The sequence below is a fragment of the Indicator indicator genome, chromosome Z, assembly GCF_027791375.1.
Source record: "Indicator indicator isolate 239-I01 chromosome Z, UM_Iind_1.1, whole genome shotgun sequence".
NCBI classification, from domain to species: Eukaryota; Metazoa; Chordata; class Aves; order Piciformes; family Indicatoridae; genus Indicator; species Indicator indicator.
Genome location: NC_072053.1, coordinates 64,152,511 through 64,170,915, shown reverse-complemented (window position 1 = coordinate 64,170,915; position 18,405 = coordinate 64,152,511). Strand labels below are relative to the sequence as shown.

Below are 18,405 nucleotides of genomic sequence, written 5' to 3'. Positions count from 1 at the left end.
TGAGTCAGCACTGAATCACTAGTTCCCAGCACGGCTGCACTGTCAAATACGAGACTTCCACTCCCGTAACAAATCCACTGCAGTAACAAAGCTGAAAAAAACGACAGCAGCTCCTCAGTCAATTTAATAAACAGACAGACTCAGGCAGCCAGTGCCAAGCCAGCCCCCGACCTTCCCATGTAGTCTAAGTCATACATCTTTTCTGATTACAAACATTACCTATGCTGGAAGAATACATCAGGGTGTGAGCCACAGAAATGGCCAACTTGTGACAAATACCTCCTGTCACATTCTGTAAGTACTTCTGCTGCTGTTCTTACAATTCACTCAAAAAACACCAACTGAAGTGTTTTAAGTACTTTATTGATAGAACAACATGAAGAGTCCACTAACCACTGACAGTTCAGACCATCGCTATATGTTTTCTTGTGTGAAATTTAGATCCAGTCTTTTTTTCATTTCAATATAGAGTCTTCACTTGCTACAAGGTAAAAAAAAAAAGAACATAAATTAGGATTACCAGCCACTTCCATGATATGCAAAGCAGTAGCGGGATCAAAGGCTACCTTTAAGTATACCATTTCTTTCTAGCCACTTCTCATGTTTTCTGCTTATTCAACAGAAAGGCAATTCACTGCTTCAGTGTAAAGGCTTTTTTTTTTTTAATTTTTTCCTTCCTCACTAGCAAATGAGAGTTTTCTAAACTTACAATTTGAAAAAGCCCAGAAAAAGCTACCACTGCACAAAGTTATCTTTCCAACGATTCCACTGAATGAAGTTTTAACAATGGCTTTTCTAACAGGAAAAAACATAACCAAAGCTACTGTTGGCAAAGCAGATCAGTCCTCTGTGCGATGCTTTTAAATGCATTAAACATTTTAAAGAAAGAATCACAAAATACCTATTATTAAGTGCAGTAGCAGCACCATAGTACAGCCTCTACCTCCAAAACCACAAAAAAGTCTCAGCTGAACTAGAAAACATCTAAAAGACTAATGTATCTAGTCTATGCGCAAGGCAAGCTGTATTTTTAAGATGGTAAAACAGCTGTGCAAAATAGCTTTATCTCCAGTAAGCCACAAAATTCACCAACTTGAATATTGGATGTTATATACATGTAGGTAATTTAATTTTACTGGGCTTTTCTCTACATTAGTCTCGTTTAGGACAATGTAAATGCCACCATTTCCCAGGTAAATAGTTACTAAGTGTGTAGCTCCACCAAGAACAGTTTGTGTTATTAATCAATTTTATTAAGGTTGTTCTTAACTGTAAGTCCACCAAAAAAAAAAAGTCAGTGACTCCAAGCTAGAGAGCACATTGCACTGCAAAGCAGGGGGCAGACTCTTCTGCTAGAAATACCAAGGGGACCCAAGAAATAACCCTAAAGGAAGAGGGAAAGGATGCCACAGCTGGAATACTACAGGATGGGAGGGTAGGAGAAAAAAAGTTCATCGCCTTGAGTATATATGTGAGAAATAAAACAAATGAAATTGACCTCTAACACTATGCTAATGATACCTCTCAAAAATTTTAATTGCAATTACAATTAATTTCCTCCAAATTATAATTTATGTCATCAGTCATGTTTGTGAGCTTTCTGTACTGCATGGAGAAAGTGATTATATGTTTCCTGTGTCCAGCTGAGTAAGGGATATCCAAGTACAGTTAATACACAGTTCCAGTTATTCCTCAGAGTAACCAGAAGCTTTTAGAAGTTTATCAGTGGAAATTCAGGCTGCCATTTAACTAGTCTTGTTTGGTTGCAAAAGTATTTTTTAATTCTTCCTCTACTGATGCTTACATTCTAAAGAGCTTGTCAAACAGTGGCACCATTTACTCTTCACATAATCCTAAACACTGGGCCTGCTGTCCACTGTCTGTAAGCTTTAGTTTCTCCCAAAAACTCTTGAGCAAAACAGCTGTCCACCTGCAAGGCAATGTGTGTGCTTCAGCATGGGATGCATAAGTTAAACTGACAGCCTACCTTCTGCAAGCGCTTTTGCAATCCGCTCAAGTTCTTCACGTTTCTTTTTCTCTTCAGCCTCTACTCTTCTTTCTTCTTCAGCAATTGGCTTTAGGTAGTCTGTGATTAACGCATTAGCTTTAAATTTCTAGAACACAGCATAAGGGTCTGCATCTGCTAGCTCACTCAACGATCACGAATAAAACAGCTTCACTGCCACAATGGCACCTTTCATACGAATCTGTGACTTAAATCCGGGACGAGCCCACTTCTGAGGGCCACCTCAACAAGGCCCACACAGCTCCCACTGGGGCGGGGAGAGGGGAAATGGCGACCGGGCCTGCGGCTGCGCAGCCCGCACCGGCTGCACCAAGGTGCCCTTGTGAGCCGCGCGAGGTTAAGCAAAGCGGCTGCCCCGAGGAGCCGAACTCACCATATCGCTTCTTGCCGTAGATCATCCCCACCAGCAGGGCCGAGTACCGGGTGAACTGCAGAAAGCAGAGACAAGGACGCGCCCTTCACGCAGCTGGCATGCGCCGCAACGCCGGCCCCCGCCACCGCTCGCCCCCCCGGCCCCACGAGGCCTATGGCCTCTACCCTGCCCCAGCGCGTAGCGGGACACGGGCGCGGCGCCGAGACACCCGCTGGTTGTTCTTACCTTGATGAGCGGCGAGACCTGCACCGGCGGGATCATCCTCGCGGGGGTTGGCGCGGAGCCGGAAGTGACGACTCGGAGCGGCGGCGGAGCGGAAGTAAGGCAGAGTTCCGCCTACTGGGGGCGGGGTCGTCCCAAGCCTGCTCTTGTCGTAAGAGCGAGTGGCGGCGGCGCGCTGCGTGGGTGAGTGTCGTGTCCTAGCTCAGCCGGTGTCAGCGCCTGGTCACAAGGCAGCCGGAGTGAGGAGAGAGCCACGTCACAAAGTGGTCCGTGCTCATTCCACCGTGATGGGGAATGGGGAGGAGGTGCCGTGGCCAGTCCCTCGGCCGCTGGAAGGCGCGGACTCGGCTATTCCTCCTCCCCTGCGAAATGTCTCGCTCAACCCCACCACCCCGTGCCGCGCGCTCTCCCGCCGTGTCGGAGCGGCGAGACCAGACCCGTACCTGGGTGCCCCCACTGCGGCGGGACGATTCAGGGACGGCGGGGTGCCGCTTGTGCCCTGCGGACTCGGGGAAACGACCCTACAGCCTATGTTTGACCCACAGGGCAAAGGACGCGTCAGGTTCAAACATCTGTACCGGCTGCTCATGCCATAGTAATTCACCAGAAAGTTCAATGCCAAGTCAGTAACAAACCAGTGAAGTTACGTGGGGCACAACGTATGCCCGTTGAGCCACTTTTGTCCAATACATGTGAGCCTTTTAACATCTTTAAATACCTGGCAGTAGTATGCCGTTAATGAAACATTTCAAATCTTCCCAAACACAGAGCAGCAGTAATACAACCTGGAGTCTTTATGCAGATACACAAAGAGAACACACACTGACCTGCGAGACTAGCACTTGCAGAACTAGAACCATCCAGCATTTCCCCAGATGGTAGTAAACCACTTTTAAAAGCAAACAGTTCAAGTTAGATTATACATTATGCAGAAGTGAGCTGCAAACAGTGATGGTCTTGAAGTACTGCATCACTCATTTTGAAATACAGCTAACCTTAATCAGCCATACAACCAGCTTTTGCTGTGTGAAAAGCTGAATTGCTCTCTGATGACCCAGGCTAACAAATTCAGGCATGACTTGGTTTTGTCACTCACATGAATGTGGGTGCTAAATACAAATTACTTTAAAAAAATTAAGCCCTATCTGTTAAAAGTTCCAAACTCCTAAGACAGGGTGAGAAAAAAGAAGCACCTATTTTTCTAAATAAATCAATTCTACAGAGTATGTTAGTAACAGCAGATTCTGCTCTTCACTGCATTAATGAATTAGCACTAAATAATATTTTGAGCCTTTGCTTTCCAGAAGTGCTTTACTGAGTTACTGTCTGAGCTTGTTTTATTCAAAGCTACAAAATATTCCAACTATTTATGATTCTGAGCAATTAATTTAATTTCTGTTTAAACAGAAAACAATAAAGCTCTAATAAGAAACCACTACTGCTCTTCATTGACTTTGATGGTACAAAGATGTTCTGGTCTTCTACTGATGCAGCAGGCAACTTTGAGTACAAGTGATGATGCTACATGATCACGTGTGGAGAAGCTGTAAATGGCACATTACCTGCAATAAAATCTCAAATTAGAAGCATTAAAAGAGATCTCTGTGTTTTTCTCTCACCATAAAAACCATTCCTCTTTGTGCCCCATTCAACTACAGCAAACCAATAGGTCACAGTTACCTGTCCTAAGTAAATCCTCAGGTTACCAATTTGAAGGCTGCAAACCAAGTTACTACAGTGGAGTTAGGCTTTGCACACTACTGTCAAGTACTCTCATGCTGAAAAATCAAACTGAGCAAGTCCAAAATTCCTGATGACTGACTTCAATTTACTGAAAAATCCACTTGCACACAGTAGTTGACTATGCTTCAAACTTACCTGGAATTTTGAGTTGTCATAAGCAATATCTTCCTGATAAGTTGTAAGAGCATTATTTGCACTAACTCACTTGCTTTCAAATAAAATGAAAAGAAGTTGTAAACCATTTAAAAGGCTTATGATTAAATGAAAATCCTATTCTGCAATGAACTCCAGTAGAAGTTCCAAATGGAAACTGCATCCTTCAGCAACCTTTAACAGCATTTTTCAGCTAGCACTGTTAATGGAAGGCAGAGCAAAATACTTACTTGCAAGTGGATTAAAAATGCTTTAGTTAGCCAGTTTTACTTTGTTTCATGTGAAGAGCAGAAATAAAAGACTAGAAACTTTATTTTTTGCACTGATTGAAATTTATTACAAATACGCATATTCATTGCTTATTATGCACCCATTGCTCATTAGAAACAGAACATATATAGAACCAAAAGTGCTTTTTATTTAATATCAGAAGAACCCCTGGGATACACAACACAATACAGAATCCTACTGTAAGTCATTCAACCTCAACTAGGTGTAAAACCCCTTGAACATCTGAACATACTCTCACAAGAAGTACATATTGGTACCAAGGTGCTTCAAACCAAAAGCACAAGTGCTTTCAAGACTGATGCCAACTAAACTGAGGTATTATCTTAGTCTGTTATCACTAACAATTACTCAAGGGATACTTTTCCACAGTATTTTTAAGAGGAACAACAAAATCCCTCAAATGCCTTTAAATATGGCATTGAAGTTACGAGGCACTAGGACAGTTCAAGACACAAACTAATGGCTCTGCCAAAAAGAAATGTAAAGGCTTCAAGGGCAGCCAGAGGATAGATGACTCTGCCCACTTCTGAACAGCTCACTGAAGGATAATGTTTTATAAGCATAAAGCTTATCAAACTGCATATAATAACTATAAAGACAAACAAGACACTACAGACTGAAGCTTCCACAGATTTACTTTCTTTTACCCTTGCTGAGACTCAGAAATCTATGGGATCCCTTAGTTAGCCTCTACTTAGGGAAAAACTCATCTCCCTTACCTCATAAGGAACTCTTCTAAGTGGCAGAAGAGTCTCTATACTCTCTGAATACGACATCATGCCTTCAGAGTAGCAGAAGGGTGTTTCAATAGACACAAAAACAGATGCCTGAAAAATTCAGACCTTACATTTCAGATGAGCAGCTGCTTCAGAACTGAAAACAAATTTACATATAGCCCCACAGCTCTTTGAATGTCTTCCTTGGGAGATATCAAAGCTAGTTCAAACTTTGGCTACATAGCCACATGAATCCCCATTTTTTAAATGTATCCTTTTTTAAAAAGAACAGATATGCCTGAACAACTTGTGTTCAGGTAGCCTGCACAAAGGTCACAATTGCACTTCCATCTAAACTCATGCTCAGAGCCACTGAAAACACAAGTAGCACAAAATGCTAGCACAAGTTTGTGACTATGCAGAAGAGGCATGGTAACCAGTAAACCAAACCAACCAAAATTCAAACAAACAAAACAAAAGAGGGAGACCAGCAACCTGTATGCAAAAACATTCTACCATGAGGAACCAGACAGAAAACCAGAGGTCTCCATGTCTTCCATGCCAAACTCCCTCTCTTAACAGAGCAGAGTCAGCTTCCACACCTGTTTGGCTGCCGTAACAACTGCCGTATTTCAGAAAAAAGGGCATTTTACTGGGCAATCTGTTTATGCCCTTTTAACTGATCATTACTGCAGTGACACGTCAAGCAGCATTTTTTCCAAAAGGGTAACTAAAGAAATGGGAACATGCTTTCCTTTGTATCCCCTATTTATGCATTTTGTTCAATTACAGGTATTGGAGAAAGGGCCTCAAGCATGATCAGCTAAAACTTAAATATGCCCCATATAATGCAGGCTCTGGTTTAGATCAATATAATCCACATATGAAGGTAATGTGAGTTAGATGGACTGAAGTTAATATTACAACTTCACATGCACTGTGCAGAGATTTATGACAGTGTTTCAGTAGGAGACAGACATGCCTCCTCTTCTTCTAGCAATACAACCTTCTGTCTTGAGAGAGACATCACAGACTTAATAACAGTTAAAGAAATTCTAACAAGAATGCGCAAGGCAAGAAATGCAAATGGGATTACAATCTGCATGAGATGGAAAACCGCTGTGCTAAATTCACTCAATAGACATGTTAGAAAGAAGGCCCCAAGGCTTACACAAGGGTAGAGAGCCAGCTTGGCAAACATGAAGGCATGCTCCTTGCCACCGTATCTGGCAAAAGGATGCAAAGTTTCTCTTTCATGGAGGAGGGCTGTAGTCCATATTGCAAACTGAAATATGCTGGCAAAGAAAGTGATAACACAGCTGACTTGAATGGCTTCTATTTCATTGTGAGACTTCTCTGCAAATTCACTTGTCAGCTGGTAAGCCAGTGGAAGCCCACCGATAAAAGCCAAGGAAAATATGTTAAGCAATCCCATTAATCGTGTGGTTTTTATGACGTAAAGGAAAAGTGAGTGATGGACAAACCACAGGAGTCCAATTGTTACAAATGAGCCAAAGTAGGCAAGGTATTTTGGCCCATATTCACTTAACGCTTCAAGAAGGCTGCCATGGAACTTCTCCTCAACATCTCTGGGATCAGCAACATTGTCTTCACTGTGGAAAGAAAACTTACTTTAGTTTGTGTATTACTGTTACAGTAACACAACTGAAACAACACTGAACCATGTTGCTTTACTCTGAGTAAGCAGGCGACAGCAGGCATCTGTTCTCTAATTTGTAACTCAACATTTGCATTTTAACTTAGCAGCTCTGCAAATAAACTAGATCTGAAAGGAAATCTGAAAGTATGTTGGCATTCCTGTAAGTTAATATAAAGCTGCCACAGTGACTAAACAGGTTTTGTTGATGAAAACATAGCTAAGGGAAAAGGAAGGTTTGTTATTCAAGACTCCCCACTCCAACATAATTAAACAGACTGATTTTCACTGCTGATGAAATCTGGGCAATAGCAATACCTTTCGCTTGCATTCTGTATCTTTCAAAAAAATCATAGATTAACCACTGCAGGTTTTAGAAGACAATGGTTAATTTTTTGTCCTCAGATGTTACATACAGACAACAGTTAGTAGCATATTTAACTACAAAGTGTAAGAGGCAACACAAAGCCTTACCATATATCACAAATAAGTAGGGTTGCTACGATGGCATAGACTCCATCACTGAATGCTTCTACACGTTCCTTACTTAGAGGCTCACTGAGGTAAAAAGTGAAGGTTTCTGAACTATGTTGCTCCTCCTCTTCATCTGTCTGACCTAGAAACAAATCCAGACACTTACTAACAAAAGAAAAGAACAAGTAATATGAAACAAGGTAGTTAACCTATTGTGGCCTTCCTTTCTCTAAAACCAGTACAACCTGCCAAAATCTGTACCTGGTGAGACATGACCTGACTGGAAACTACTGTGGCCCTGTTGCGGTAGGCACAGGCAATATTTATATGTTTTTATTCTCTGGCTCTGAGGTTCTAACTTAAGTTGTTTCAGAGCGTCAGGGAGTCTGAGATACAGACAGACCAGTGGAGCCAAGCTCTGCCCTCCCTGAGATAGAAACAGGAGCCACCCACCAGAAAATACCCAAGATCAAGGGGACCCTGTATCCTGTAGCCTGCCAGGCTAAAGGCAGCAACACAGATGAAAGCAAATGGAGACAAGTTCACACTCAGTGTCACAGGCAAACTGCCTCATTGCTGCACGTTGCCCCTTCAGGTTCCTCTGTACAACAGGTATGAGGCTCTGGATGTGGAAGGTCAGACAACGGAGTATGTGGCTGTCTACACCAGACGTTTTCTCCAAGGTCAGAAAGGCCTACCTCCTCCATCATAAGTACCTCCACAAGGAAGATGGAGTATAGCTGTAGGGGGGCCCCTTCTGAGGGAAACAGAGGGTCCAATACCCTAAACTTCCATACTACTGATGTCATCTATCTGGACATAATATCCTTTTGCTTAAGTTGGAAAGATTGCGAGTTTAATGGATGGACTGTCCAGTGGATAAGGAATTGGCTGGATGGTCACATTCAGAGGGTAGTGGTCAATGGCTTGATGTCCACATGGAGACCAGTGACAAGTGGCCTCCCTCAGGGACTCATACTGAAACCAGTTCTATTTAATATCTTCACCAGTGACATAGTGGGATCAAGTGGCATCCTCATCAAATCTGCAGATGATACCGAGCTGACTGGTGCAGTGGACATGCCAGAAGGGACATCCAGACAAAGCTTGAGTAGTAGGCCCTGAGGGTACTGGTAGACGAAAAGCTGGACATGCACCAGTAATGTGTGCACATGGCCCAGAAGGTCACTTGTATCCTGATCTGCATCAAAAGTGTGGCCAGCAGGTCAAGAGAGGTGATCCTGTTGCTGCACACTGGTGACACCCCACTTGGAGTACTGGGTCCAGCTCTGAACTCAGCCCAAGGACATGAACCATTGGAGCAAGCCCAAAGAAGGGTCACAAAAAATGATCAGAAGGCTGGAACACCTCTCCTGTGAGGAAAGGCTAATAGAGCTGGGCTTGCTAATCCTGGGGAAGCCTTATGGAAGTCCTTCAACACTTAAAGGGGGTATCTAAAAAAAATGGGCACAGTCTTTTTAGCAGGGCCTGTTTTGACAGGACAAGGGGTAACGGTTTTAAACTAAAAGAGGGCAAATTTGGGCTACATATAAGGAAGACATTTTTTACAGTGAGGGTGGTGAAATATAGTCACAGATTGCCCAGAGAAATGGTAGATGCCCCATCCCTGGAAACATTCAAGGTCAGGTAAAATGTGGCTCTATGCAACCCGATCTCTATGTAACCTGCCACCTAGTCAAAAAGAGGCCCTCTGCTTACTGCAGAGGGGCTGGATTATGTGACATTTAAATGTCCCTTCTAACCCAAAGCATTCTATGATTCCATGACTATGATTTCTGCCTTCCTATTATAGCTGCTGCATGGGGGAGTCAAAAGCATGCTTCCATCTGCAGTGTACAAATTTGGACCTCTACACTGGACAGCAGCAGCACAAAGGTGTTACTCTTCTGACTGACATTGCAAGTGCCAATTCCAAAGGCATCATCTGTTCAGTGTTACTGTGGTCAGTTTATATTGCTCTCAGAGAGGGACACTCCACATTTTGGCTGAGTAGGTTGCTGGATAAGATACCACTTTCTCCTTTATTTTGGCTCTGGCAACCTCATTCTCAGCAGAGTTTAACCACAGCTTTGGCTGTGCCATTGTCAATGCTGTCGTAAGGAAGGCAGAAAGAACACAAGCAAAGGAGTGCAAGTATGGGTTTAGGCTGATTTAAGCACGTTGACAACCTAATAACATATTTGAACATAATCCTTTGAATACTGTTACTCACCAACAATCTTGGTTTTACACCATATAAGGAATCGAGTGAGATGTGGTAAAACGATTACGAGCCCAAGAAATACATAAGACTACAGAAAAGAAAATGAACAATTTAAATTTAGTTATCAAAATACAAATTACCTTCCAAGTTTAGTATGAAACGATCTCAATCCTTAGGTATAATCACATTGTGGAAAACAAATCTTTACGTTATGACATGGAAATGGTTCACCTGAAATGCACATGCACCTCCTGAATAGTGCAAGTGCAACCTAATACTGCTTTTTGATAGCTAATCTAGTTCCAGCAATGAAGCAAGCTAAAACAAGAAGGGAAATAATTATGCTTACAAAAATGCAGTAATGACTTACTTGGAAGTAGGAGAACTATCCCACTTGATCCTTGTGGGTCTCTTCCAACTTGAGATATTCTATGATTCTACTCTACTACCTGTGTTCCAAAGACATCTCAGTCTGTCATAAGTGGATCACAGACTCTGCACAGGTTTAAGCACAATATCAATTTGGAGACTAATTTCACTATTATTAATAGTTAAAAAAATACACTAATGAGCAAGGTGAGTGAGAAGAGGGAAGCAAGACTCTAAGAGGAAAATATATTTTCAGTCAAAATTAGGCCTTTTCACATTTGGACTCATAATTCCCTTTTATCAACAGTATCCTAATTCCTCACAAATTTGGAGATTATTTAAACACTGCTAAATACCAAGGAATCATTCTCAAAATTCAGTTAAATCCATCTTTTCTTAAAGAACAAGCTAGAGAAAAGGAAGCTCAGGACACATCCCAAAACTAGATTCCAGTTCCAACTGGGAGTTCTGAGAAAGATAAAAGCTATTAGTAAGTAGAAGTGACCCACTTCCATTTAATGAATATGGCACAGAAAAAGGCTGTGTAGGAGCAGGCCATAGCTAAAAACATTTGTTTTGAGATGAAGGTTGGGTAACTCCTTTTTCTGTTTGTTCTTATACTCTGAATTAGTGGAGAAATTACATCTCACTGGTCTTCAGTTTGTGCAACACCATGTTTATTTCATGCAGCCTTCCATATTATGTGACCTAATTGTGATGAGCAAGATGCTAAGTTACAGTTTAGAAGACCTGCTGCTAAGTAAGAGAAGCACTAGAAAAAAGTCAAGCAGAACAAGTAAAGCAAATATTGTAGCAGAATATTTTTTCAAAATTATCTAAACTCAAGGATCAAATTGTGGATTGGTATCTGTGAACTGAACAACCTGAGTGCAAAATAACAGTTGAGATTTCATCATCACAGAACTGGCAACTGAGAAAGCCTACATTTATTTTATATAGTGTTTAACATGGACACCTAAATACAACTAATACAAACTGCTGCATCAAAGTCTTTTGTTAACTGGGAGAACTTACCAAAGGAATGAAGAAAAAAGAAGAGATGGCTGCTAAAAAGCATAAAGCTGGTCCTCTTAGGATAATCTTTAAGATATGACGTTTACAAGCATCATGATTTACAGAATTTATATCTTGATTCAGTAAGTGTGGGTGATAGAATCCATACACTACTATCACAGCCTGCAAGGAGAAGAGCACTGCTGAAATGACTACATAGAAGAATATGCAGCATTTCAAAACTGTAAAATTACAAATCAAACTACAAAACAGTTTCGACTTAGTTCCACATGGAGGTCTTAGAAGCTCTGGATATTTGACAGTACACTGCATGTCAAGATTTTAGTTTCCTTGGGAGAGCTTGTCATGACCATGAATCTTATATGAAAAGCGATGAAGATCTCCACAGTGAGGAACAGAATGCAACGTGGTACTGCACCAGGAGAAAATCAGTGCCATTGGGCTGGAGGCTGAAAGCCCATGTTCTCAGTCACTGACAGAGCTCAGTAAGAACCTCAGCAGAAAAACTTTATGGCTATTTCCCTAAGGCATTTTTAAAGACTTGGAAAGGAATTACTATTCTGAAAACTTTGAGATCAGTTGATTTAGTTGCATGAATCAGCTTACCAGGGCAGTGGCAATACAAACTTTCACCTTAAAGAGAGACACTATATTACCACAACAGGCACAACGTTGAAAAAGAATGCTGTACAAATAGGAGATTTAGCAATTTATACCCATAGTTAAGAAATGTAATTTTATATCTACCCTGGAAAATCTATTTAAATGTGAAAATGGCAATGGACAGCTTCAATACCTGTATAAGGCCAATGACAACAGCACAGACACTGAAGAGGAAAATGCCAAAAGGTACCTCTGGAAAGGAGGCCATTAAGGAAAACTAGAAGAAAAGTAAAACTAGATCAAATACTTAATTAAGAAGTAATGTAGTAATAACAGCAGAGAAACAGAAGCACTCTTCATTCAATACTGAAATTCAAAACCCTGAATAGAATTTTGCATTTCAAGAAAATTCCACTAAGTGCAATTTCTAGCCACAAATACAAAAGGCATCTGGAGAGAAGGCTTCAGTCTCATGTTGACACTGGAAAACCTTAACCTCTCTGACACTCTCTCCACAATAACCAAAGACTGGCTTGTAGCTGAACATAAATTTCAGTACTGTTTTCAGTGGACAAGATGGTCACAGCTGTGAAAATTCTTGATACTCAGATGCCTTTTGGAATCATTTTTATTTCTCTACCTCCATGGCTCCCTGTTGTATTAATTCCTGCAGCTTCATTAGGGTAAAAAAAAAAAAGGCAGGGAGTAGTATTAGGGTAACATTGTCAAATTTAAAATAATTACTTCAGATTCAAGGCAAAATGAAAAGTATGTGCTCTCACTAATAAAGATTGTATTACTGACCACAGCCTAGTTCTTTGTAGACTAATATGTTACACAGACGTATTCACAGGCACCTGTGATATAAATCTGTTATACATACACATTAAAAGTCAAGATGCATTTTAAGCAGCTGTTTTGTTCCGCTAACATGGTGTTCAGTTGCAAATATTCTTGCTAGGTATAATTTCTAACCAGAAATTGTGCAGGACATCAAATGTGCAGACTTAAAAAATGAACAATTGGCTGCAAGAATCAACCTTGTTGAGTAAGTCAAAAGTGATACCAGAAAATGTCTAGATTACAAAAGGAAAATGTTCTGTCATCTAAAGAAGCGTTTGAAACACAGCTTTAGTTTCCTTACAAAATGCAAAATTCCCATTAGGCAACCTGAGTATTTTTCAATATGGCTGGTTTTTAAAAAGAGAAATAATGGGAAACTATGGTTTATAATTTTTCTTCTAGAAAATATTTCTGTCAGGTGTATAACATGCAGTAATTGAAGGTTAAAACACATCCTCATTAACTTTAAAAAAGTAAGGCTTAGCTATTACAATGGGTTCAGGTTTTATAGTATACTAACACTTCTCTGGGTTTCTGAATACTTTACTTTGGTAAAGTCTTTCCAGATTTAAAAAAACAAACAAACAAATATTAAAAAAAATTAATTTAAACATACACCAAATTGTAGAAAAGTACTTACTGTGTATGGCAAGAAAGTTATGACCATCATACAAGCCTAAAAAACAAAAAAGCCTATTGAAACACTAGGTAAAATGCAAAGCAAGCAATCCCTTCATTAAAGATGTGTCCAGAGAACGCAACATAAACAGGTGGAATGCTTGTGCTTGCATCATGAAAAAAATCAAATTTCTGAAGCTGCTAAGCTTTGACTGTTACCAATGGCTAGTTCTGTACATACCATCCATGTTTGCTATCCAGATTGCACAGGCTTGTCTTAGAAGGCACTACAGTTTTGTTACCAATACCATTACTGCAAGTTTTGCCATGGTTTGTTAACAGACTTCTTTCTAAAGCAGCAATGCCAAAAGTACCACACCTTCTGATTTGTCAAAAAACCTTAATTACTGATTACAAATATATCTGTATAATAAAAAGCCAAACCATAAACAAACACACCCCCAAATACAAAGAAATGCATTGTTTTGAAAAGTTCCATTAGATAAGAATTACATGCCTTAAGGCATAATATCCTGTAGTGTTATCAGATTTAAACTCAGATTTTCAGTAACAAAATTAAATTAATTCTGTGGTTGCCACTGTTAGAGAGTAGAATGTGAAACAAACAAACAAAGCTCTAGGTGAATCAAGTTCTTCATCTCAGCATTCCCTTACAACTATTAGTAACCATGATTTTACAGGGTGGCTTGTTAAAAAACATGTTCAGATAAAAGGCAAGTGTAAAGCTCAAAACACTGATTCAGGAACAAGTCTCTCATTGGCAGCTTTTCGAAGATCACATAAATCCTGTTTTAAATTGGCTTCAGAATGAATTTCTGAGCAACTCAGAAAAATGACTGAAAACATCATTTTAATTCAAACCTACCACTAAGATATTTTGCATTTGGTTTTCTTAAGCCTGAAGGACAGATATGTCAGTTGGATGCATATCAATGGAGTCACCATTTTTGCCTCTTCAGTTCCCTCAGATGAAGTTCAGACTAATCTGTTGCAGAGCTGCTTTTGGTTTATAGTAAAACATGTGAAAGTTTAAAGCAAGTTAGTTATCAGTCACCCACTTTGGGTAGTAGGAATTCAAGCATTTTGTATCTTCCTGACTTAGAAATTTGTCAGTTAAGGCTATTTAAATTAGAAATTTTTGGATATGTACATACAGAGCTAGGAAAAAGGGACCTGCACTTGCTAGTTGTGCATCCAGCATGTCTGACAAGACTCACCAGATTTAGAAGAGCAAGGACATCATCTATAAGCTCTATCACTTGAAACAACCTGGCAAGGCAAGGCGAGATCATAAACAAGCCATCTTCCAAAATACTTTTTACAATACTGTATATAAAATGTACCCAAATTCCTTTTCCCCAGCCTTTGCACCAGTAGTCTAGGTGCTACCAAAACTCACTAGCTCAAACATGGACGTAATTTGTCAGAAAACTTTGAAAAGCGAGATACAGTCCAGTTAAGTACTTCAGTTCTTTTTGAAGGACAAGTGGCACCCCACCCCCCAATCCTTCTCCCTCTATCCTAAAACTACCTATTTAGTTCAAAGTAAACGTCACTGTTAACAGCAAATTCATCTAAAGATGTCAGTTCTAACTCGTTAATTCAAATACCAAAATCCTAGCAATGCAAATGGATGTAATTCTTTGGGAAAAAATGAAGATAGGGGACTGATTCAGGAGCAGAAGGTGATGGTTCTCTCGAGAACTTGCCATTTCACTACAGGATGAAATACCATCAAATCACAAGGCAGGCTACTGGTTTGCCTTCTCCCACAGCAGCTTTGTTTCACAACAGGTCTGTCTTTAGCCACCTAAGAACAATGGGACAGGACAGCCAGCAAACTGCTAATGAGCAGCACAGAGCTTGGAGCTACACAACTATCATTAGCTGTCAATTAATCGCCTATTTACTTAAACACAGGCAGGGCCTGAAGTAACTGGAGACTAACAGCCTATGCTTGCTGCTCAAGCAAATGCTTCTGAAGCATGAACAAAGCAAGCTTTCACCAGCAGGCACTCTTGACTAAACACACAAGAACATAAGCAAGTCCATTTGATATTCTGATGCCAAAATAAAAATGCAGGCACCAGACTGACTTTTAGCTTGTCAGACAAAGCAACATTGTGAGCCCTGCAGTAGCACTGCATGGATCTTTGAGAGTGGATTCATATGTTAAGAGTCTATCCAGAGTCTCAATTTTTTGTTAAGGCCTGAATATTTTCAGAAATACTGATTTTTCAGGCTACAAATTATTTATGCTGATGATACAGCACAGTTATTATGCAAAGAAAAGAAGCTTTTATTCCAGACTGTCCTGCAACTGGCTGATGAAATTACTGATCCACAGAAGCATCACTTAGAATCCATAGAACAAACCACTCTCCACAAAATCCTTAACTGTTCAAAGACTATGCCTCAGCATTTACTTCTGCAAGCAAGGAAAAGTAATTCAATAAAAGCACTCATGTGAAGTATCAGCTTCAAATACTGAATTACAGGTCTCAGGTCTGTATTTGAATGCTGTCAGTTCACCTAAGGGAAGACTTAGCAACATCTGTAAATTTCAAAATTCAAACAAAAACTGCCCTGATTCCAGTATGATGACTACACATCAATTTCTTTTTCACTACCAAGATGTAAATGGAGGCTCACACATCTATGAAATGCAGCATCTGCAAATCATTTTTGTAAGAAGCACTGCTGAGGACTACGAGAGACTATATTGTACTAGTTCCCCTACCTATGTAGCACACATGCTTTTTTTTAGCATAACTAGGAGTTTAATTCCATCTAGAATATAAAGTAAAATGAAGAGTACCTAAAATTTAGAAGATCTACAGTGCTCATTTTTCTCTGTATGACTCTGTCAGTGGTGTAAGAGTAAAGTTATTCTTTGGTTAAGGTACTGTTTCTTTGCAATGAATTTTTAGTATTATCCAACATAAGGCAATTCAGAAACATCGGCATGACAGAAATACATCAGGTCATGGTTACCTCCTGCCCTTTTAAATAATAGTTTAACTTTGGAGTTAAAACACTGTGTTCCTACCTTACATGAGCTGTCCATGCCACTGTGACTATTAAGAAAGTCATCAAGTAGACTGAAATTTTTGTTAGAAGAAGTTGCTGAACACTTTCACCTAGTTTCTGAAACAAAATGACACCCAAAGACAGAAGAAAAAACAAGGAATATTATATTGTGAAACTAAAAGAATACCCACAAATAAGGATATGTGACCATGTAATAAATTTTTTGAAAATGCCTGCAAGAATGCAGTTAGTTTTCAAAAATCTTTTTATTACCATTCAGAGGAACTGGTTTATTAGGCACTTGCAAATATGCTGAAATGTGTTATTAGTGGCATGTATCAACAAATGTCTTCCATCTAAAAAAGGCTTCACAATGATCTGTTCACCTTACAATTCATTTATGCATAACATTCCAGAGGAAGGCTGGCTACAAAATGCCTCCATCATTCTCTGGAGTAGAAGAATGACACAGGTTTTCATGCGATGACTGTTAACAATGAGGAAGAGGAGAGCTTAACCACATCATGTTCTACCTCAGTGGCTTAGACTCATGTCATGTTATTGACTGCCTTGTATCTCATACTCCAGTTTCCAAAACTGTCTAGGTCTGGTTTTAGGAGCAGAAAAAATAATTACGATTAAAAACAAACCTTATAAAATTCCTCAAGTGACTTATTTATGTTTCCTAACACTCCTAATTCTTAAAAGTGACTGGATAAAATCTATAGCCTACAATATACAGCTCATTCAGATGCTTAATCACAGCTGCAGATTACAAAAATCTTCAGTATTTTTTTTTTCACCCCACGTTCAACAGCTCCTCCTCCTAAGAGAAATTTCTATTGTCTTTAATGTTACTTAACAGTTTGGGCTTCATGGAATTTGAAGTGGGGGTGCTAAATTAGGGTGCTACACATACGTGCAAAGACTCAACAAACACCAGACTCATATACCTGATCAGGATGTACTTTCGTGTGTGCCACTGGCAAAATCTGAAATAACAAAACCGTATTAATACATTACATGCTTTTGCTTATCGAAAGCTTTATTGAAATATAAAAAACTTCAGGTGGCCGCACGTACTCCTGGATCGCGAAGCTGCTATCTGGCTGCAGCACTGGAAGGCAGAATCACTTTCCGGTGGCACAGGGACACCGCCGTTACCCTCACACACACACCACCACCGCCGTGTTGCGGCCCGGGAACACTGCGCTGGCCGGCACTCGGCTCCCGAGCTCCGGCACCGGCGCGGACGTCTCACGGTACCGCGACGGGAACGCCACTCGGCGTAGCGCAGGCGAACACTGCTTCCTGGAAGTGCCGGGCAGCTTTCTTGGGAGGGCAGGGGCGCAGCTGGAGAGCCCGGGACTACCTACAGCTGCTCGGGCGCTTCCCCTCACGCTGCCCAACAGCGGCCCCCCCGGCCTGACCGCCCGGTCGGGCCTCCCCGCGGTGCCAGACCGCCCCAAACCCCGCCACCCCACCATCACCGCTGGCCTGCGTTCTGCGGCGGGGCCGAGTCGGGCAGGCCTCACGCCACGGCTGGCCCGGGCTTGGCGCTCACCATCACCGTAGCGATGATGGATAGCAGAGCATCGCTGTAGGCCTGCAGCCGATGCGACATTTGCGTGCTGCTCTCCTGCTCCGGCTCCCGGCCGCGCACCGGCATCGGCTCGGGATCTGCCACCCCGCCAGCGGGCCCTAGCGCCGCGGCTCCCGGAGCCGACATGGCCCCACTGCGATCTACCCGCGGCGCCAGCGGCGGCGGGGCGGCCGCTGGGCGGGGCGGCAGTAGGGGTCCTCTGAGTGCGACCCGCCGTGAGGCTGCAGCCGCCGGCCACCCCACCTGTATCCCGTGGAGATGGGAGATCGCTGCCCTTGGAAGTAGCCAGATACACATGAATTCGGGATGGTTTTACTTGTATTTCGGAATTACTCTGTTGGTGTCTTGAAATCTTGACGTTGATGACCATGTACTAACAAAGGGGTAGCACAGAAAGCTCTTTT

General features: G+C 41.3%; 2 protein-coding genes across 2 annotated transcripts; both read right to left on the bottom strand.

The window, feature by feature from the left end:
• Positions 1-351: 351 nt before the first annotated feature.
• On the bottom strand, positions 352-2,691 carry ATP5ME (ATP synthase membrane subunit e). Its single transcript, XM_054398105.1, has 4 exons — positions 2,625-2,691; positions 2,400-2,454; positions 1,988-2,086; positions 352-481 (listed from the first exon to the last, which is right to left on the bottom strand). The coding sequence occupies exons 1-4, from the start codon at positions 2,658-2,660 to the stop codon at positions 456-458; spliced, it is 216 nt and encodes a 71-aa protein (XP_054254080.1). The 5' UTR covers positions 2,661-2,691; the 3' UTR covers positions 352-455.
• A 3,782-nt stretch (positions 2,692-6,473) lies between these two features.
• On the bottom strand, positions 6,474-16,476 carry TMEM175 (transmembrane protein 175). Its single transcript, XM_054398044.1, has 8 exons — positions 16,418-16,476; positions 14,586-14,637; positions 13,370-13,405; positions 12,080-12,163; positions 11,284-11,445; positions 9,889-9,967; positions 7,656-7,797; positions 6,474-7,137 (listed from the first exon to the last, which is right to left on the bottom strand). Exons 1-8 carry the CDS (start codon positions 16,459-16,461, stop codon positions 6,474-6,476), a joined length of 1,263 nt encoding a protein of 420 aa, XP_054254019.1. The 5' UTR covers positions 16,462-16,476.
• Positions 16,477-18,405: the final 1,929 nt, after the last annotated feature.